Source organism: Chiloscyllium punctatum, chromosome 14 (genome assembly GCF_047496795.1).
Source record: "Chiloscyllium punctatum isolate Juve2018m chromosome 14, sChiPun1.3, whole genome shotgun sequence".
Lineage (NCBI taxonomy): Eukaryota > Metazoa > Chordata > Chondrichthyes > Orectolobiformes > Hemiscylliidae > Chiloscyllium > Chiloscyllium punctatum.
In genome coordinates this window covers 29,761,119-29,784,194 of record NC_092752.1, presented here as the reverse complement: position 1 = coordinate 29,784,194, position 23,076 = coordinate 29,761,119, and the positions used below count along the sequence as shown (strand labels likewise).

Genomic DNA, 23,076 nt, shown 5'->3' with positions numbered 1-23,076 from the left:
GTACTTTGTTCAACAAGCCCTAGCTTTAACATTTTTTTTGACTTAAATGAGAATAGAGCTTAAAATATCAAAGTTAAAGCAAAATTACTATCTTGTGCTAACTGCACCTGCAACAGCCTTACCGTGTGGAGACAGGACAAGCATCTCCAACAGAAACTTTACTGTTTCTGTATTTAGCTACACACATGCAGAGACCAGAAGTTGTTATCGACAGTACATAATCTTGACTATTGACTTGATCATTGACTATTTTTCCCTAATTACAAAGGCAAATTCCAGGTCCACCATAATGGATTCTAATTTCCTTCTCAGCATTTAGCAACAAGGCTTTGCTTATTGTCACTGGATATGCTCTCTTAAAAAATGAAGTATGTTCAGTAAATATCTTGCTTTTTCGAAATGGTCTCTTCCTAAAACAATAAACAAAATTGTCTTTGACTCTAACGGTCTATGTTTTGCATGTTCATTTTATTTCAAAACAGATTTGGATCATTATCTTGAGAGAAAACAGTAGTCAGAACAAGGGAAATGTGCACATGTGGATGTTCAGGTGCTGTTTACCTCCAACCCCTCTAACCCGCCCATTTATTGTTTCAATTTAACTTAAGTTCATTTAATGGCCTTGTTAATTATTAAACAAATAACTTTTAGGTCAGTTAGTATGCTGATAAAATGTATAAAAATGTACAAATAAAACAATGGTAATTTTAGGCTTGGCAAAGCATCAACACCAACCTCCTATGAAGTGGAGACCTGAGCCCATCTACCACTATGGGATGTTTGCAAGAAGAACCCAGGTGCCTCTTCATAGAATGCAAAGGCAAAACCACAGATTGAGATTCAAATGTTCTCTGATATTAAATCTCCTAATCTCCTGTTTTTCAGCATGAGAGAAGGTGATCGACCACTTACGGGAATTGCTACAAGCAGCATGAAAAGGTGTTAGAGTGTGACAATTGGCTTCACTGCTCATGAGCTTGAAAGATAATAGCAGTCAGAACAAGGGAATGTGCATGTGTGGTTGTCATTGGGTGAGTATAGCTGTATTGGGTGAGTATAGCTGTAAAGATGTCTTGCACTATCTTGATAGAACCTTAGGAAGTTTGTATCTGCAGTACTGTATACAGTTTTGATCCCCTTACCTTATAAAGGATATATGTGTCACAGACGGGTGTAATGGAGGTTCACCAGATTAATTCCTCGGATGGCAAGACTGCCCTGTGAGATTGAGGAGACTGAGCCTATATTCATGAGAGTTTAGAAGAATAAAAGGTGATGCAACTAAAACTTATGGTTCCCTCCTTGGATTAGATTCTCTACAGTGTGGAAACAGGCCCTTCGGCCCAACAAGTCCACACCGACCCTCTGAAGAGTAACCCATCCAGACCTATTCTGTTTGATTGATGCACCTAACACTCTGGGCAATTTAGCATGGCCAATTCATCTAACCTGCACATCTTTGGACTGTGGGAGGAAACCCACGCAGACATCGGAAGAATGTGCAAACTCCACAGAGACAGTCGCCCGAGGCTGCAATCAAACCTGGGACCATGGTGCTGTGAGGCAGCAGTGCTCGCCACTGAGCCACCATGCTGCCCAATTAGTTTAGATTCACTACAGGGTGGAAACAGACCCTTCGGCCCAACAAGTCCGCACTGACTCTCCGAAGAGCAACCCACCCAGACCCATTCCCCTACACCTAACACTATGGACAATTTAGCATGGCCAATTCACCTGACCTGCACATCTTTGGACTGTGGGAGGAAACCCACGCAGACATGGGGAGAATGTGCAAACTCCACACAGACAGTTACCCGAGGCGGGAATTGAACCCGGGTCCCTGGCGCTGTGAGGCAGTAGTGCTAACCACTGTGCTGCCCTCTTTGTGGAGTTGAGGATCAGGGAACACAATTTCAGAGTCAGGGGCAAGTTATTTAGGACTGAGAGGAAGAGGAACCTCTTCACTCAGAGGGTACTGAATCTTTGGAATTTTCTACCCTGGATGGTTTTTGAACCTTAGCTATTGCATTTGTTCAATGCAGAATCTGCTTGATTTCCAGGTATCAAAGAAATCTAAGGGATAGTAAATGATCAGCCATGATTTTGAATGGTGGAGTAGGCACAAGAGGCTGAATGGCTTATTCCTCCTTTACTGTTCAACCATAGTGGTATTCACAATTGTATATATCACACCACTGACTTCTCACAAAGACTACCTGTCCATATTGTCAACATAATTGCTGTTGCTGTGAAACCATAATTTTGTTAACTATTATTGGAAGGAATTGTTTACTTTCCCTTGTAGTGCCACCTTTGATTTTCTTTGTAAATATAAAATACCTTTTGTCATTTTAATAAACATTAATGCATTAATTCCAACACTTTTTAATGTAACATAACACATTTCCAAGGTATACTTTTTTAATATAAATTTGCTACAAGTAACCTAAATAAATTGTTAAAAGGTTGCACCCCAGGGATTTAACACAATCTGAGCTTGACACTACAGGACAGTACTCAGTGAGCAATTTTGTACACTGCTCTGATTGTCACCGTAACTGCAGGGGATGTACTCACTGCCTATGTAGTGTTGCATCTGTTGGAGATGCTGTTTTTGTACTGGAGGATAAATTGTCTGCTGGCTCTGCTAGTCTTAACCGTTTCCATGGCACTGTTGCAAAGACTAAAGGAGTTCTCCCCAGTGTGGTAGCCAATATTTATCCAGCAGTCAGTAGCACAAGATTATCTGATCACCATGAGATTGCTGTCTCGGAGCCTCCCATGTACCAATGGGCTGTACAGTTTCTTACTTTACAATAGTTCAAAAGTATTTGGATGTAAGGTGCTTGGAGATAATCTGAGGCTTGTATAAATTCAGAAGTGATATATTTGACTCAGTAGAGGGTTGATTTCGCTCAGTTGGCTGGATGGCTGGTTTATTTCCTATTACCACTTGCGGTTGTCATGAAATTCTCCTTCTCTGACCCTCAGGTCTAATGGTCTGATAAGATTACGGCTACTTCACCTCTATCCAGCTCCAAGCAATGACTTTCTCTTCTAACTTGTTGATTATTTCCTCCACATTTTAATTAATAATATCTTCAGCATTGTATTTATTTTTTTAAAACCACAATATCCCTGTAAGCTCTTTAGAACTACTCTGGGGTCAGAAAGAAAATGCAAATCAATCTTTCTGATACCAAAACACATCTAACACATCTCAGTAGGAAGGTAGGGAAAACATTCAAACACCAAATGTACCTGGGAGATGTCAATTTAAAAATGATATATAGACAAAACACTCAATGTTAGAAATTTGAAACAAACAGAAAGTCAGTAGATCTGGCAGCATTTTGTGAAGAGAGAAACAGAGTCAACATTTTAAGTCTGGTATGACTTGTTTTTCAGAACAAAACAACTCTTTTTCTTTCCACTGATGCTAACAGAGCTGCTGAGTTTCTGCAGTTAAGAATTGAGTACATTGCAAAGGATTTGGAGTCACAAGTAAGCCAGCAGATATCCTACTTTGAAGGATTTTTAAAAATCAGACTTGTTTTTTCTAAGAACAATTGACAGTGGTTGCATGGCCACCACGAAGCTAGCTCTACATTCCAGTCTTTCTTACTGTTTGGGTGAACTCAGGTTTCACCATTATATGGGGTTTGAACTCATGCCCCTAGAACATTATGCTGGGCTTGAACACAATGGTGGCTCAGTGGTTAGTACTGCTGCCTGACAGTGCTAGGGACCCGGGTTTGTTACTAGCCTTGGGTAGCTGTCTATGTAAAGTTTGTATGTCATTCCCATGTCTGTGTGGGCTTCCTCCCACAGTCCAAAGATGTGCAGGTTAGGTGGGTTGGGAATGCTGTCGTGTCCAAGATGTGCAGCCAAGGTAAATTGGGGTTCCGGGGACAGGGTGGGGTACTATTCGGAGGTCGGTGCGGACTGGATGGGCTGAATGGCCTCTTGCCGCATTTTACCGATGCTAAGATTCTATGCTTGGCTAGCTTTAGTGACATTGCCACTGCTACCAGGTCCCCTTCCTCTGCATTTGACATAAACTGAATTATGTTGCGTTGGCAAATCTGAATTCCTCATCGTGTTATTTCTGCTGCTAGTGAACACGTTCATTCAGCAATAGAGGCAGCGAGGCCCACAACTGATAGGATAATTTTGTTGCGTCTTTTTTAAAAAAAAATTAAACCGGTGTAAATTAACTGTGTACCTAAAGTGCCCGCAAATTCTATATAAAGGGCTCTTGTGGGGCTGTGGTACTGACCCGACCTCTGAGCCCCCTACTCCGGAGATGTGTCATAATATTTCTGAACAGATTAGTTGGGAAAATACGTCCACAGAAACATCGTGGGAATTAACCATAAATTTCTGTAGAAGTCTACCTTCTCATCAGCTCCGACAAACGTTGCACTACAGAAGGATGCCACTAGATGGGGTTGAAATTAATTTCATCCCTACTCAAAAATAGATATCTTCACGTTAAGAAACATCTACTGACAGTATTTGGCTCAGCTCCTCACTCGATCAAAAAACTAACCCCTGCATAAGAATAGAGATACCCAAGAAAACATCTTTCATAAATAATTTAAGTATTTAAATGTAATATGAAATCATCACTTTCACAAATTTCGTGAGTTATTTTTATCGTCGTTATAATCGCAAGCACATCATCATTAGAAATACAAATATGACCAATGCACACATTAGTTATGCAACAGGAATTGAAAGATAGTGTAAAGGAATGGGCCGAATAAAATTCGTGCAGTTATAGGCAGCAGACCACTTATAGTTTATGCTTTATTTTGAGATTGGCATTGTTGGAAAATGAGGGGCAGAAAATAAAAATAGAAAACTGATCTAGGGTAGAGCGAAGGAACAATATCTGAAAAAGCTGTAAGCAGCTGCACCACAACAATACACAGGGAGTAAAGCTCAAAATACACATACAAGGACCAAACCTCACCAGTGTATACACACAGGGAACAAACCTCACATTCACACAAAGGGAGCAAACCCTAATATAAGCACAGGCAGTAAACCCCAAAATACACACAGGCAAATAAACCTCACATCTACACACACACACGGAGTAAACCCTGCAAACACAATCAGGGGACAAACCCGATGTCTCCATAGAGCAATGCCTGAGATCCGCTCAGGGGTAACACGCGGAAGACACCCAGGAAGAACGATATCCGAGATAGAAACACACGGGAAGCAACACCTAAGTCACACAGAGTGCAACCCCTGTTGATGTCTGAGAGAGAAGTGAAAGAAAATAAAGGAACTGGATGCGTGTGTTTGTTGTGTGTGAGAGAGGGGAGACCAGCTGCTTCAGCGACAACGACTCAAGAGGAAGGAAGGGTAGTGGCGGTGAGGGCGGATACCCACGGGGTTAATAACAGAGACTCGTGAAACCATGGCAATCGTCTGAGCTGAAAGAGACATTCGGTAGGGACTAAGCCAGGGATCTCTGAGCGTGTCACTGAACTCAGCAGCAACTCAAAGAGGGGAGCTGCCGGAGAAGGAAGAGATAGAAAAAAATGATTGTGGAAATCCCGGAAGAGAAAAGAGTGGAGAGTAATTAAAAACGTAAATCCGGGAAAGGGAACTTTTGAACAAGCTGAGAACTGCACGCATGAAGGAAGAGAGAGAATACATTTCCAAGGTGGAACAGTGCTCACATGAGATTCTGTGACAGTGGACAATAGCTGAAGATTGAGTGAGAGGAGCAAATCAAAAGCAGGACTATTGGAGAGAGTGAAAGAGAGACAGTGCTGACCTGGATTAATCTCAAAGCCCGCTCCCAGACCTCAAACGACACGATATCCAGCACCAGCAAACACCTGTCCGCTTTGTCATCTCTTTCTGACATGAGATGAAGTTCAGGAATGAAAGTATTTTAACAGTGCTCGTCCTGGGTACATTTCTTTCTATGTCCTGGTTCGTTGCCCGGCTGAATATGCAAGGTATGTGTGGCATTTCTGTCTGGACACTTTGTACTCTACAGTGACTAGCCGGTAGCAGGTTGAAGTTGCTCCCCAATAGAATCGGGACGCTACTTGACTGTATTTGGTACTCTTTGTTCTGGAGTGAGGAACAACTCTTCTATCCTGCATATTTATTTTACGTGTTTCTGTACGTTTATACTGGAATCACAAACCCGCCAATATTCATTGATTCAGATAGTAATAAGCGAAGAGTCCAGATTTAAAAAGTGCTGAGTTTAAATAAACATCGTTGGAATTACACTTCTCTGGGGAAGAGTTTGACGTTTTTTTCCGACCAAAAACTTTTAAAAAATGTTTAAACTAAAAAGGTAATTACAATACATCGAACTTGAATATTATGGAAAGTGCAATAAAACAAAACTTTTCATGTACAATTTGTATTGAGTGGAACATGCTGTATAACTCTTGATATTGGCAACTTTCATTCCTTGTCAGGCATACAGACCAAAGTCTCCAGTCCCTTGATATACAATGGTGGAAACACCTCAGGCAGTGACCTTATTGTTAGGTTGGATTTATATTGCCTGCTTTGAAAATTCAAACTTGTTTTGAAAATTGGCCCCAAATGTCTTAGGTCTCTGTGCCTTCTACTCTTCAAAGTCATGATTGTGCTACTGTTGTATTCACTTGAGTGAATTACATCAGCATGAAGACAAGCCATCAACGGTTTCATTAGACCAGATTGAATGTAGGTCCTAAGTGTTATTATTTCTCTCCCTCTAGGTGGACTGATCATGTTTTCCAATAACCATTTGCTTTTTTTAAACTTGTGAATTGCCTATCCTCAGGGACATAGTGATTTCAATAACGATTTCATAATGATTTCAATAATTTGAGTAAGACTTTTTCATGCAAAACTGCTTTGCATTGGAGATTAATACTGTATAGCCATCTGATTGAAGTCCAATGAATAAATGACCAAATACTTCTACATAGATGGAATGCCAGAAGTTTGAAATCTATTCCACAAGTAATAACTGATACTTTGTCAATTGTTCACTTTAAACTTGAGATTAATAAACTTCTGTTCAGTGACATAGAGCCAAATGCAGATTCATGTTTAACTCAAAGATCAATCATGGTCTTATTGAATATAAACAGACCTGAGGGTCTTAGAGATCTATTGCTGTGTCTATGTGAGATTTTGTTTGGAATTTGTAATGGATCAGGATTTTTGGGACCATATTTTCAAAGAATGCAAAATGGGTTAATTTTAACATGTTGATAATTAAAACAATGTGTATTCACAAACATTTATGTTAGAAAAGTGAAAGCAGTATAATGCAAATGGCATTTCTATTCTTCCAAAGCATGTAATGAAGTGACAGTTTTTGTGCTTAATAAATGTCTTTTTGCTAGGCACTGATAGTGTGGTCAGGATGATTTGACAGTTTGCTAAAATTACACAAAGAGAAACAAGAGTAGACAAATCAGGTTCAGCAAGATTAGTCCGATTTTTAACATAAGGAGAAAGAAGCTGCAAAGTCATAGCTAAGTCCAAAGGCAGAATGTAAGAGAGTACGTAGGAACATGGGAACAACCCCTCAAGGCTCTTCACTATTCAATGAGATCAAGGCTAATCTGTGGCCTAATTCCATTTACTTGCCTTCAGCACATATCCCTTAATACCATTGCTTAACAAATATTGATCTATCTCAGATTTTAAATTAACAACTGATCTAGCATTCACTGCCATTTGTGAAAGAGAGTTTCAATCGTCTACTACCAAGGGAGTAGAATTCTCTCCTGAATTGTCTGGTCCTAATTCTTAGGCTCTGCCTAGTTCTACAATGCCCAACTAGTGGGAATAGAATAGTACACTATAATAATAGACCCTTCAGCCACCATGCCTATGCTGACCGTGGTGTCATTCCAAATTAATTCCATCTGCCTGCACCTGAACGATTTCCTTCTATTCCCTGTCTGTAAATTGTTTATCTTTTTCTCCTCCGCCTTTTCCTGTTAATACCTTGAAGACTTCCCCCAATCTATGTTAGAGTTGAAATCTTCCATGATTCCATGCTAGCTCTTCCTGATTAACTCAAAAGTTTCAAGATGTTCAGTTACCTCATCGATGATTATTGATTCCAAAAATTACCCCACCACAGATATTAGACAAACTGGTCTATGATTTCCTGGTTTTCCTCCTTTTTTTGTCCTCCTTAAAAAGCGAAGTAATGTGAAATTTTCCAATCCAGTGGGACAACCCCTGTGTCTAGGGACCTCTGAAAGATTATAGTTAGGGCATTTACAATGTGCTCTTCCTTTAATACCCTCAAATGAAAACTGTCAGGTCCTACAGATCTGTCACTCTTTAATTCCATTAATTTCCTCATTACCATTATTTTACTTCTATTAATTTTATTCAATTCCTTTCTTTGATCCACTATTAATTTCCTTGTGACTTTCAGCAAGGTATCCTTCTTTCTTATTGTAAATATTGAGGTGAATTAATTATTCAACATTTCTGCCATTTCCCCATAGTCTTTGATACTTTCAGTTCCCACATTCAGTCTTTAGTGGACCAACATTGCTCCCGACCACCTGCTTTCCATTTATGTAACTGTAAAATTTCTTGTTATTGATTTTGATGTCCTGTGCAAGTTTCCTCACATAATCCCTTTTAGTGGCTCTTATAAGCTGCTTTTTGGCCCTTTACTGTTCTTTGTATCTTTCCCATTCAGCTGGAACTGTGCTTTTTTTTTCATTTTGTAAACCTTTTTTTGTTTTTTTTATGCTGTCCCTTTATCTCTTTAGTTATCCAAGTCCATAATTTTTTTGTGAAGCAGAGCTTTTCTTCCTCATGGGTATAAACTCAATTTTTATTGCATTAAATGTTTCTTTCAACATGCTCCATTGCTTTTCAGTTGTTGTACCCATTAGCAGATTTTCACAGTTTATTGTGGACAGTTACTCTCATCTCATTAAAATAGGCCTTGCCTAAACTTTAGTAGCTGGTTCATGCTTTTCACTTTCAAATGTTACATTGAACTCAATCACGTTATGATCGCTATTTAACAAATATTTATGCACGATTAGGTCACGAATTAAATCTGGCTTATTACTCATTACTAAATCCAATATTGCTTGTCCCTTGCAATATGGCCATTTTGCAAAAGGAAACTATCTCTGACACAATCCAGAAATTTACTACCTTTCTGATAGACTGGAAGAGGCGGACAAGCAACTATGTTAAAGTTAAAATCTTCCATTAATTGTACTTTTGCTTTGCTATACACATGCCTTAATTTCTGCAGTTATACAACCTAGCACTTCAGAGCCGCTACCAGGGGTTCTGTACATAACGCATGTTATGGTTTTAGATTTTCCCATTCCTCAGTTCCTCTTTTTTTTCACTAAATGCTTTACCCTTATAATATCCTCCCTCACCATTGAAGTTTTTTTTCTAATCAGTAAGACTACTTCACGTTCTCTGCAATTTTCTCTGTCCGTCCTTTAAACCTTATAAGCCTGTATGTTCATTTCCCAGTCCCAACCATCCTGCAGCCATGTCTCAGTAATGGCTATTATATCTGTAATCTCCAGTTTGAAATTGTGCCAATGGCTCATTTCACTTATTCCTTACATTCTGTATATTTAGAATATAGAACATAGAACTTTACATCCTTCCTATAATGCGGTGACCAGAACTGCACGCAATATTCCTGGTGCGGCCTTACCAGTGTCTTGTACAGCTCAAATATGACCTCACGGCTCTGAAATTCAATCCCCCTACCAATAAATGCTAACACACCATATGCCTTCTTAACAACCCTATCAACCTGGGTGGCAACTTTTAGGGATTTACGTACCTGGACACAGAAAACTCTCTGTTCATCTATACTGCCAATAATTTTACCATTAACCCAGTACTCTGCATTCCTGTTACTTCTTCCAAAGTAAACTGTCTCACACCTTTCTGCATTAAACTCCATTTGCTGTTACTTAGCCTAGTTCTGCATCTTATCTATGTCCCTTTGTAACCCACAACATCCTTCCGCACTGTCTACAACTATGTCTGTCTTAGTGTCATCTGCAAATTTACTAAACCATCCTTCTACACCCACATCCAGATCATTTATAAAAATGACAAACAGCAGTGGCCTCAAAACAGATCATTGTGGCATACCACTCATAACTGAGCTCCAGGATGAACATTTCCCCTCAATCACCACCTTCTGTCTTCTTTCAGCTAGCCATTTTCTGATCCAAATTGCTAAATCATCTTCAATCCGTAAGCTCCTTATTTTGTGCAGTAGCCTACCATGTGGAACCTTATCAAATGCCTTACTGAAGTCCACATACACCACATCAACCGCCTTACCTTCATCCACCTGTTTTGTCACCTTCGCGAAGAATTCAATAAGGTTAGTGAGGCATGACCGACCCTTCACAAAGCCGTGTTGACTATCCCTAATCAAATTATTCCTTTCCAGAAGATGATAAATCCTATCTCTTATAAGCTTTTCCAACACCTTACCCACTACCAAAGTAACTCCCTTTCTTTGTGTGCAGCATTCTTATTTGGGGCGTAAACTGCAACCGTTCCTCAGCACTCATGCTTTGTTCACCTATTTATTATTTATTTTTTCCAATTTAATCAATGCACTTCTTACAATTTTGCCATTACCTGCTGTACCTGAAGTATGATTCCTGACTGTTTGTCATCTTATTTAATTTTGAGACCTTATTAATTGCACCCCCACCGCTTTTCCAGAGCCCTCCCTGCCTAGGTAAAAGTCCTTGTGACCACTCTACTTAGCCTTTCTACAAAGACATTGGTTCAAGTTTGGTTCAGGTGAAGCCTGTCCCAATGACACAATGCATTCCTGTCCCATTACTGATACCAGTGTCCCATGAAATGGAACCTCTCTTTCCCACATCTTTCCTTTAGCGTTATGTTTACTTACCAATTTTCAAAACCTGTATGCCAATTTGCAAGTGGCTCTTGTGGTAGTCCAGCGATTATAACATTTGAGGTTCTGCTTTTTAATTTTGTTCCCAATTCCTGATATTCCCCAAACAGGATCTCTTGCCTCTGTTGTTCACCCCAAAATGGACCACAATAATTGAATTGTTCTCCCTTCCATTCCAATATCCTACTTGAGATGTCCCTTACCTTGGCACCAAGCAGGCAACGCACCATGTGGGAGACTTGGTCCTCTTACAAAGAGTACAAAAAAGTCCCCTTCTTTTTTCTGGCTTGGTTTGAACCTCTTACTTCCTAAATTCCCTGCATATCCTATTTTAGTTTGCCTACAGTACCCCTAATTATAGAATCTCCTAACTTTTTTTGCTCACCATGATTGAATGGCCTCTTATTGATCTAGAGAAAAGTATGCTTGCTATTTTTGTATTATGTAAAGTAAGTTATAATCATTTAACTCAGTGAGCCCAGTAGTATATAAAAGCAAAATACTGCAGATGCTGAAAATCTGAAAAAAGCACAGAAAATGTTGGTGAAACTCAACAGGTCTGACAGGATCTGTGGAGAGAGAGAAAAACAAAGTAAACATTTCAAGATCAGTATACCTCTTCTTCAGAACTGGAAGAGTTGGAAAAGTGTTATTCTTTAATTACCTTTAACAGAACCACAGGAAGGGAAAAGGGAATGGCTGATGTAGAGGTCCAGTACAAACACAAAGGGTTGTTAATGTTGGTGAAAAACAAGAATTGATACGTAAAATGGTTGTCAGTTGAGGTTTGTAAGGGAGAGAATGTGTCCACTCTAATGAGAACAAAGTAAACAAGATCTTGTGGTGGGACAGGGGAGAGAATAATGGAGAAGAAAGATGGACAACAGACAGCATTTCATCAGTCTCTGAGGTTACACAATTCAATATCAAATCCTGGAGGCTGTAAAGTGTTTCATCAGAAAATGGGGTATTTGGTCTTCCAGCTTGCATTGTACTTAACAGTGCAGAAGAAGCCATTTGGCCCATCAAGTCTGCATTGACCCTCCGGAGACCATTCCATCCAGACCCAGGCTCCCACTATCCCTGTAACCTGCATTTCAAATGGCTAATCCACCTAGCCTACACAACTCTCGACACTATGGAATAACTTAGCATGGCCAATCCACCTAACATGCACATCTATGGACTGTGGGAAGAAACCCAGCAGAAACCCATGCAGAGATGGGGAGAATGTCTGTGTGGAGTTTGCACAGTCACCCAAGGCTAGAATCAAATCCAGGTCCCTTGTACTATGAGGCAGCAGTGTGCAACACTGAGCCACCATGCAGGCCCAAGATAAGATGTTAGCATCAGAGCAAGGAGGTTCATTGAACTGGCTAACAACTGTTAGACCAGGGTCACTCTTATGGACAGAGAAGAGACATTCTACAAAGTAGTCACTCAGTCTGCATGTGGCCTTGCCAATGTAAAGGAGACCATAATGTGAATGGTAAATAAAGGTGACTAGATTAAAGAAGTACATATGAAATGCTGCTTTAACTGTAAGGTACGTTTGAGCAATGAGGAGGCAAGTGGATGAGTGTTACATCTTCTGCAATGGCATGCGAGGATGCTGTTGGGGAATGAGGAAGTGTAAGAAATGGACCAAGGTGTAACAATCCCCTCTCCCCCAGCTTTATCTTATTTATGTCTTGTTTGCTTCATTCTTAGTAGAGTCGATACACGGTCTCTCTTTTTGTACCTTAATTTACACCCATTTTACAGCTCTGAAGCCAACATCAGCAACCCATTGTTTTGGGCCCCCACACCACCCACTCCCTTTGCTCCTCCTCTGCCTCTGTCAAAAACATTGACCAAAATACTTTCTATCCCATTTCAGCCCTGATGACGAGTCATACTGGACTTGAAACAGCATCTCCACAGATGCTGCCAGTTCTGCTGAGTTTCTCCAGCAGTCACTGTGTCTCAGCCAAATTATAAATATTCTTATGTTATTGATTACTTTGAAGCAAAGCAGCTCAAGAAAGAGCACATCATACTTCATTTCAGTATACCATTGAAAAGCCTGAAGAAGTAAATAATTAAAATTAAGTTCACATCATACTGTGATAATAGTGTCAAATGTACTGAGTACATTGCTCTATAGTTAAATAGTGGTCACTTGGAGTACTGTTAAAAACATAAAGCACAATTCATTTTCCTACACTGTGGTACTTTGAGAAAATTGAGAAAATACCCTATACTTGTAATAGTGATTTTGGAGAGTAATGCATTGAGCTGCTGATTGTACAGATAAAGGCTACATTTGCTTGGATTGACAGTCTGCCAATACATTAAAATGAAGTAAAATTTAGAATCACTACATTCTGCAAAATTTAAAACTCAACTTGTCTTGCCACATAAACACAATGACCACAAGTGTAGGTCAGAGGATGGGAATACTGTGGCGAGTAACTCTCCTCCAGACTTCCTAGAGCCTATCCACCATCTGTAAGGCACAAGTCAGGATTGATAGAAAACTCCCACTTGTCTGGATAGATGCAAATCCAAACACAAAAGCTTGACACCATTCAGAACAAAGCAGCCTGCTTGATTGGCACCATGTCTGCAAATATTCACTCCTTCCACACTGTGATGATGCTGCTCCTTTAACAAGATTATGTTGTCCTTGGCATTTTTTTCAGAGAGGTCGTAACAGCAGTGATTCTGAAAAGCTTAGGTTTGAAAGGTCTTAGACCAATTTGATCACAGATAACAGACACTGCCTCAAGCAAAAGGCTTTCAAGTTTTAAAAAACACTGGTACAATGAAAGGGGTGTGGCTAGTTCTCCCAGCTCAGCTTTTCTTTGGTTTTTTTAATATATATAGCAATCTGGCTGTTCATTGAAAGCAGTCAGTTTGAGGCTGCTGGTCCAAGAAACAGTGACATAGAAGAAGGTGTTGTATACTGAATGCCTCTGCCAACTCTCTCTCTCTCTTTCTCTTTCTTTCTCCTGTAAGACCCTGTGTTTGATTTTATCTTTTTTGCCAAGCAGTGTTGCTGGGGATTGTGGCAAGTATTTGGAACAGCATCATTAAGTTGGGATAATCTGCAGTGTTTTTGGATAAGTTAAGTTATTCTGTATTCTGTTCTCTTTTGTTTGTGTTTTATTCAGTAATCTTGCAAAAAAACTCTCTTTTGTTTAAAACTAAGTGGTCAGGCCAGCTGCGTCACTCCTGGGCTATCTACCTCACACCTGCTTTAAACAACTAGCAAAGCTAGGGACCGGGCTACTTTCTTCAGGGGGTCTAGCATGGTCCATAACACACCACTGATGTTCAGAAGCAGCACTGTGCACTATCTACAAGATGCACTGTAGAACTTCACCAAAGATCATTAGATAGCACCTTCCAAACCCACAATCACTTCCGTTTAGAAGGAGAAAGGCAGCGAATACATGAGAACACCACCACCTGTAAGTTCCCCATCCAGACACTCACCATCCTGATTTGGAAATATATCGCCATTTCTTCATTGTCACTGGGTCAAAATCCTATATTTCCTCTCTCATGCCATTGTGGGTCAGTCTACAGTATATGGACTGCAGTGGTTCAAGGAGGCAGCAAATAGTAATGGCCAATAAATGCTAGCCAGCCAGTGATGCCCATGTCCCACAAATGAATTTTTAAAAATTGCAAATGTGCATTTACTATTTTGTTACATATTCCCACAGTAGAAAACTTCACCCTGCTATTCAAAGGGATTGATTGGCTATATAATGCACCAAAGTGATATTGCTATTAAATATCTAAGTGTCAAGATGGACAAATATTACTCAGAATCTTGTGCATTCAGCTTTGCTTAAGTGCAGGTGACCTGCTCTTATCTGCAAAATAGTCCCTTCCTTCCAAAAAAAAGATGTATTTCATAGATTTTTCTCAATTCCATGTAGGTGATAATCTGGCAGGACAACGAGAAGTGTAAAATAAATGCAAACTGTGAAGGAAAAATAGGTCGAAAAAATAGACCCAAACATTTTCTATTGCCCTAGTGGTTTAGTTTGGCCCTTGCTCCAAGACCACTGGATCCTTTTCCAAAGCAGAAATCACAACAAAACCAAGAATAAAATTTCAATGTTGGGTCACAAGATAGAAAAAAAAAGAAGACAAAAGGATTCTATAAATGATGCAGTCTTTTTACTCATTAAGAAGGTTCCTCATCTCTGCAGAGTAACACGCCCAGAACTTTGGCCCATGATTGCATGAGTTACCTTTAAGATATGCAGAACAATGCTGTCTTCTTGTTTCAGTAATGAGATAAATATTAAGAAGGGCTTTTGCCTGAAACGTAGATTTCAAAGCTACTTGGATACTGCCTGAACTACTGTGCTCTTCCAGCACCACTAATCCAGAATCTGGTTTCCAGCATCTGCAGTCATTGTTTTTACAAAGTCTCCAAAATGTCCAGTGAGGGTAAAAAAGAAGAATGATTCTGATGAAAGGTCATCAACCTGAGAAATTAAAGCGAACAAGAGACCTGTGTTGCATCTCCTGAAGAAATCTTATCAGATCTTTTGCCATTTGAATAGTTTTGGGGCACCAGTGGGCTGTACCCTGGAATTAAGCCCTAGGGGCAGAGATTCTGCTTCCCAGGAGTTTCTGATTAATCAGAGGCTGTCAGCTTCAACCTCTGCAGTACCTCAGAGGAAATCATAGCTTCAGCTGGAACTGCAGCCTGGAATTGCTAAGGAGTTCCAGAGATGAGGATTGCAACAGCCCTGGCCTGTATCCACACCTTGATCAGGTATCAAGGGACCTTCTGCCAACTCCTGATCCTTTAAGTAAACAGGAGCCAGCATAAGGCCATATATCTGCAGGTGAGCCTGCACCTGTTTTATTCACAGTGTTCTTTAAGGCTGGGGCCTCCACTGGCAGCAAGTTGGTGATGTTGACCATAGAACCTTCTCGTCCAGACTTTAATTCTTTTCAAGGCTGGAAGGTGGCAGGGTTAAATTATGCTATTAACCTGCCAATTAAATGCCCTCCCCGCTAACCTGCCTCATCACTTCTGTTGCTGCTTGATATGTTGAATGTTTTCACAGTTTATTTTTGGTTTTGTTCCTGGTTCTCTTGATTTTAGTTCTGCTTTGAAGGATACCTAATAACCATCACATTTGTTCTACATTAGACATTGAATAGCTACATCTGAGTAGATTTCTACTGTACAGTTTAACCACAAGGTAGTCGACCTTGGTTTTCTGAAACTGTGTGAAACTGGCAATAGCAAGTTTCAATCTCTCCAGCATTTTATTTCCATTCCAGTTAATTTGCTCTCCTGAGTTTATTATTACATAAAGTGAAGATTTACCCCAAAATATATTCACTTGATGCTGAAGGGACGATAGATATCCTTCCACTTTTGTAAATGCTGCTTCTCTGTAACTTTCCTGACAAAACTCTTGAATGAGGATCTATTTAGATCACGATACCTCCAAAAGTGGGTTCATCAGCCTCTTATTGGGTATTCATTAACTAAGTTTACTTTAGCTTAACTTCATTGAATCTAATCCATTATATCCAGGTTTTAATTAATTTATGACTACTAAGAATGTCACAAATTGACGATATTCGGTTGGCAGGATTCTCCATATTCCAGGTGGGAGAGTTATCACTAAAGCCCTTTGTGAATTCGACACACAATTTAAAAGGACCGTCACTTCGGAGCTTGATCATTACTTGACTCATTGGGGTGAAATGTGCCAAATCTTTCACTGTCACTTTGAGTGTTTTTTTGTGTCTATGATGATGGATAGAGGAGCATTTAGTGATAGCTCTTGAAGCGGTTTACAGGATCACAGAAGTGTAATAGAGCAGAATGAGACCGTTGTGCCCAGTGTCTGGACTGACTCTTCAAATGAGCATTAATACCACAGTATTTGCCCAGTATTTCTATCCAAATAGTCATTCAATGCCTTCTTGAATGCCTCAATTGAACCCTCAGCCGCATTCGTAACCCTAACTACTCACTGTGTGAAAAGGCTTTTCATGTCTCACATTTGCAAAGCACTTTAAATCTGCAACCTTTGGTTCATGGTCCATTTTTGAACAGAAACTGTTTCTCTCTATTTACTTTCTCTAGCACATTTGTGTTCTCTTCTTGATGTTTCAAATTAGGGACCTTTCACAAGTAAAATGAACATGCTCACCACTACACTGGAGAAACAGGGCACTCTGATCTTTATTTATTTCTTCTTATTCTTCACCCAGGAGTACAATCACACACAGCTGAGTGACTTTCCCATCACCGACATCAGCATGGTCTTTTCTTTTGTAAACTACTAACCACCACCATCTCCGATTTATTATTTTTCAAATCATCAATTTTTTTTCTGATTTAACCTATTTTTCCCAATCATCCTGTTCATAGATGTTATTAGACATCTCTGGAGCAAATGAGATTTGAACCCAGGTCTCTCGGTCCAGAGTCAGGACATTACCACTACCCCACAAGAGTTCTTCAGTTCCATTGATATTGAAATAATCTGTACTGTCCTGATCTTGAGTCATGACTGTAGCAACAAATTGGCACAAAGCCAGAAGAAATGGGTAAACCCAAAGTCTGTTAACTTTGTGCTATTTCTGTGGGTGTTCTGAAAACTCTCCATCAGAATTCTTGCAGAATTTCAAGGTAAAATATTTAGTTGTTATATATGAGAGAAGTAGAGCAGTAGATCTTTGTTAATGTTCCCCCTTTGTATACTCAGTCCAGTTAATAACAATTAACATTGGATCCAACAGTCCAAAAATAGATGAAGAATGTAACTCTTGTGTTTTTGCTTTTTACCTTGTCCTCAGATTGGATAGTCCAATTGACTCTGCAGAGTCATTTTGGGTTTACTTAGGCGCAGAATAACAGGATTCACCTAAGAATGCTTAAATGTTTTAAATGATCAAAATATGTTTGGTAGCTCAGGCATCCCAAAGTACTTTACAAACCACAGAGAATTTTTGAGATGTTGCAATATTGATGGGATTAATTAAAAGCTGGTTCTGATCTCATTTTTCCTGTTTCTCTCTGTGGCTGTTTGCACCCACCTTTTTGGAGCACAGAAGTGTCGAAACTAGGAGCATGAGTAGGCCATTCAGCCCTTCAGGACTTCTCCACCATTCAATATGATCATGCTGATGCCATGTCCCTGAGTTTTCTCCATACCGTTTGAAAACTTTTAAAATCTAAAAAATGATTGATCTCTTTCTTGAATATATTTAGCAACCTGACTTCCACAGCCATCTGTGGCAGACAATTCCATAGGCTCACTAAACTTTGAGAGAGAAAATGTGGCCTCATTTCAGTCCTAAATGGCCTCGCCTATATCCTGTGACCCATGAGTCTCGATGCCCCAACCAGAAAAACATCCTTCCTGCATCTAATCTGTCCAGCCCTGTTTAGACTTTTATACGGTTCAATCCTATTCCCTCGCATCCTTCTATATCCAATCCCTTTTAGCCCTAGCTAAACCAACTTTCCTTCTCGGACAATCATACAGTCCCCAACATTGGCCTAGTGAACTCAGTCTATGACAAATATATCCTTTCTTATGTAGGAAGACCAAAGCGGCAGGTAATACTTGAAGTGTAGCCTCACCAAGGCCCTTTTCGTTTTGTCATCCCAACTACTTCTCATTTCATCCACTGGTTCAGATTTTCTCTTTTTGGCACAGTAGATCCTTCAGCTTTTGTGCAGGTTCATGTCTGCTGAAGCCCTCTGTATGTGAGGATGCCAACACACCAGGCTGTATGAGCTGCTGCTCATGATGAAGGTTCCTGCTATGTCCTCGTTAGGTGCAGAAAATGACACTTATTTAGCACCGAGGTAAAAACAATGACTGCAGATGCTGAAAACCAAATACTGGATTAGTGGTGCTGACTCAGCACTGTCTCCTTGACTTGTCCGGACTTGTCAAACCTGCCTATCTCCTTTTCCACCTATCCACTCCACCCTCTCCTCCTTGACCTATCACCTTCATCTCCTCCCCCACTCACCCATTGTACTCTATGCTACTCTCTCCCCACCCCCACCCTCCTCTAGCTTATCTCTCCATGCTTCAGGCTCACTGCCTTTATTCCTGATGAAGGGCTTTTGCCCGAAATGTCGATTTCGCTGCTCGTTGGATGCTGCCTGAACTACTGTTCTCTTCCAGCACCACTAATCCAGTATTTATTTAGCACCTCCTGGTCTGACTAGGAGAGTGTCCTGTAGTTAACAGGATTTTGTTTTGCATGTTGGCAGGTGGTTCAGGTTGCATTATTACAGAGACTTTGAGGACAACAAGATGTTTGATCTCACTCTTTCAAGATTCAAAGCTGTTTTGTTAAGTGTCATAGAGGTGATGCTTATGGCACTCCTCGCCATTAACCTCTTCAGATCCATGTACACCAAGCTCTTGTACTGATTCTGCTAGAGAATATCAGATCCACATCTGCTATTGCAGCTGTATCCCAGACACCCCTTAGGATAGACTCATAGTCATACAGAACAGAAACAGACCCTTCAACACAACTCATCCATGCCAACCCAGGTTTCCTAAACTGACCTATTGTCTAATTTACCTGCATTTAGTCCACATCCCTTTAAACCTTTCCTATCCATGTATCTGTCCAAATGCCTTTTAAATGTTGCAATTGTACTTGAATCTGCCACTTCTTCTGACAGTTCATTCTATACATGCACCAGCCTCTGTGTGAACAAGCTGCTCCTCAGGTTCCTTTAAATTGTGTTTCAAAATTGCGGGTGGGGTGTGAATGAGGGTGGTTAAAAACAATGACTGCAGATGCTGGAAACCAGATTCTGGATTAGTGGTGCTGGAAGAGCACAGCAGTTCAGGCAGCATCCAAGTAGCTTCGAAATCGACGTTTCGGGCAAAAGCCCTTCATCAGGAAGGGTGTGCTATGCTTTGCCTAAAGCCTGTTCTTGAGAGGAATGTTAATATCTGATGGAAGCCCATCTTCCTTAAGTGCTCCCTGACTCTCATTTCTTCCATCCCATTCTGCTTTTCTTTTTTCTGTGTGACAGTGGCACATAAGAATATGATCATTGAAAATGTTCTACCTGCTTTTGATAACTATGATGGGAAAATATCAGCATGAAAATTGCATAGTTGCACAGTGTCACAAGCACTAAGATGTGACTTGTCAGCCAAATGTGAACAAAACAAAATAATTGCACAATATTATCTCAAGCTGTGAAAATACCCTTTGAAATTTTATGCAGTCTTCAGGCTCACAAACTACCAATGGCTGAGCCTTGTAATTCTCAATGCGCATAGCCTGACTACTTTGCAAGTGCAAAATCAGGAAGCTCGAAGTTGCAGTGCCTTTGGCCTTCATTATCACATGTGTTTATGAGACCACGAGAGACTGAGCAGGATTGACCTAGAAAACACAAGGGAATTTTAAAGGTTCAAGTTTGGAAAACTAGCATAAATAACTTCTGTTTAACGTTGCTGCCACAAAGGTAAGTGTTCCCAACAAGACACTGAAATTCTGCCAAGTTTCCAAGTTGGGCAGCATGGTGGCTCAGCGATCAATACTGCTGCCTCACAGCACCAGGGACCCGAGTTCAATTCCAGCCTCAGGCAACTATCTGTGTGATGTTTGCACATTCTCCCCTTTTCTGCGTGGGTTTCCTTCTACAGTCCAAAGATATGCAGGATAGGTGAATTGGCCATGTTAAATTGTTCATATTGTTCAGGGATGTGTAGGCTAAAGTTATTAGTCCGGGGAAATGTAGAGTGGTAGCACCTGATGAAGGAGAGTCGCTCCGAAAGCTAGTGTGCTTCCAATTAAACCTGTTGGACGATAACCTGGTGTTGTGTGATTTTTAACTCTGTTTTTACACTGTAGGGATTCTATGATTCTACTGTCTGCAATCTATTTTCATTAACGTCTATCTTCTGTAGCTAATCCGTTGTCTGACTAATGTAAAATAAAGGCAGAAATGTTTATATTCTGATATACGAGGATCAGGGTATCTGATAGCTCATGGAACCCTGGAAGTCGAGATCTTCATCCATGACTGGGTCCCTGTTTAGAAGTCAGCATGATTCCTGATTGACAGGCTTGATCTGTCAGTTGGTGAGGGAGGCCAGCAGAGAAGGTGAAAGATCAGATTGGCTTGGTGTGACAAGGCAGTATCCAATTCAAAGTAATACTACAGTGGGGATACCGATGTGATTCCAACTCTACACGCATTTCCCTGTCTTAACCCTGTCTATCTCAATTGATGTTAAACAGATTGAAAGGTCTCCCTGGTGCTATTTGAAAGGATCATGAACAACAGTATAGTATTTAAGTGACTGGAGCAAAGCTGGTGAAAGACTGCTGATCTCCAGTTGAGACTATCGCTGACTTTGGTGGATATTCTCAAGTAGGTTCAACAGGTAATCAGGAGGGTAAAAACAATGACTGCAGATGCTGACCCTGAGACACCCGCACCAATCAACCAAACCGCCCCGTGGCCCAACATTTCAACTCCCCCTCCCACTCTGCCGAGGACATGGAGGTCCTGGGCCTCCTTCACCGCCGCTCCCTCACCACCAGACGCCTGGAGGAAGAACGCCTCATCTTCTGCCTCGGAACACTTCAACCCCAGGGCATCAATGTGCACTTCAACAGCGTCCTCATTTCCCCTTCCCCCACCTCATCCTAGTTTCAAACTTCCAGCTCAGCACTGTCTCTTTGACTTGTCCGGACTTGTCCGACCTGCCTATCTTCTTTTCCACCTATCCACTCCACCCTCTCCTCCTTGACCTATCACCTTCATCTCTTCCCCACTCACCCATTGTACTCTGTGCTACTCTCTCCCCACCCTCACCCTCCTCTAGTTTATCTCTCCACGCTTCATGCTCACTGCCTTTATTCCTGATGAAGGGCTTTTGCCCGAAATGTCAATTTCGCTGCTCGTTGGATGCTGCCTGAACTGCTGTGCTCTTCCAGCACCACTAATCCAGGTAATCAGGAGGGCTAATGCAATCTTGGTCTTTATTTTAAGGGTGTTACAGTACTGTATAGAGCAGGGAAGTCTTACTGCAACTTTACAAGATACTGGTGAGACCACATCTGAAGTACTCTGAGTGGTTTTGGTCCCCTTATTTAAGGAAAGGTATTATTTTGTTGGAGACAGCTTAGAGAAGATTCATAAGGATGATCCCAGTATGGAGGGATTGTCTTAAGAGCAAAGGCTCAGCAGGTTTGGACTTTTCTCACTGGAGTTTAGAAGAATGAGAGGTGATCTCACTGAAATCTGTAGAATTCTTGAAGAGCTTGACAGGGTAAATCCTGAAAAGATGTTTCTTCTCAGGAGAGATTCTAGGATCAGAGGACATTGTCTCAGAATAAAGAGGTGCCAATTTAAGACAGAGATTAGGAAGAATTTTGTGTCTCAGAGGATTGAGAGTCTTTGAAACTCCTTGCTACCGAAAGCTGTGCGGGAAGAGGCCTGTGCCTATTTAAGGTTGAGATGGATAGATTCTTGATCAATACGCGAATCAAAGGTAATGAGGAAAGGGCAGGTAAGTGGACATGAGGAATGTTGGATCAGCCAGAATTTTATGGAATGGTGAGTGGGCTTGAGGGGCTGGATAGCTAACTTCTTTTACTATTTCTTATGGTGTTATAGTCTTACCTTTGAGCCTATATGACCTCAGTCTACAGCTCAGTTGATGGGAATCTGGGCTGTTTGGCTGAGAGGCAGCAGCAAGAGCATTGACAGAGTGGCATGGATGAGAGTAGGAACACTGCTATCATGACAGAAAATGACAGGCTGTTTCATGGAGCTACCGCCATTGTCCCCGGGCAGTGCCTCAGCAATCCTGATGCAATGTTGTAGAAGAGAGGAAGGGTTTGTATGTTACTTTGGAAGCTGGTGTGAAAAGTAGCGTCCAGCTTCCAATTAAGCAACATCCTTGTAGACCTAACCCCATAAAGTTGGTATAGGTTCAAAATGAAATTGAATGCGTGACCCAAGACAACATAATCAAAGTGAGTTGCAGTGACTGGAGCTCACCCAATGTAATAGTGCCAAAACCAGATGGTACCCATTGGTTGTGTGTAGATTATTGAAAAGTCAATGCAATTACAAAGTCTAATTCATATCC

The 23,076-nt window shown here is 40.8% G+C and overlaps 1 protein-coding gene across 3 annotated transcripts in view; it reads left to right on the top strand.

Annotated features, from left to right (window-relative positions):
* Positions 1-5,169: 5,169 nt before the first annotated feature.
* LOC140485692 (alpha-1,3-mannosyl-glycoprotein 4-beta-N-acetylglucosaminyltransferase B-like) overlaps positions 5,170-23,076 on the top strand; it is a 242,426-nt gene continuing 224,519 nt past the window's right edge. For 2 of the 3 annotated variants that reach the window (XM_072584115.1, XM_072584112.1), the window contains exon 1: positions 5,170-5,984. In XM_072584115.1, the coding sequence (XP_072440216.1) occupies positions 5,894-5,984 (91 nt within the window). In that variant the 5' untranslated portion in view covers positions 5,170-5,893. The remainder of the gene's footprint in view (positions 5,985-23,076) is intronic. The other variant, XM_072584111.1, reaches the window with a different exon arrangement.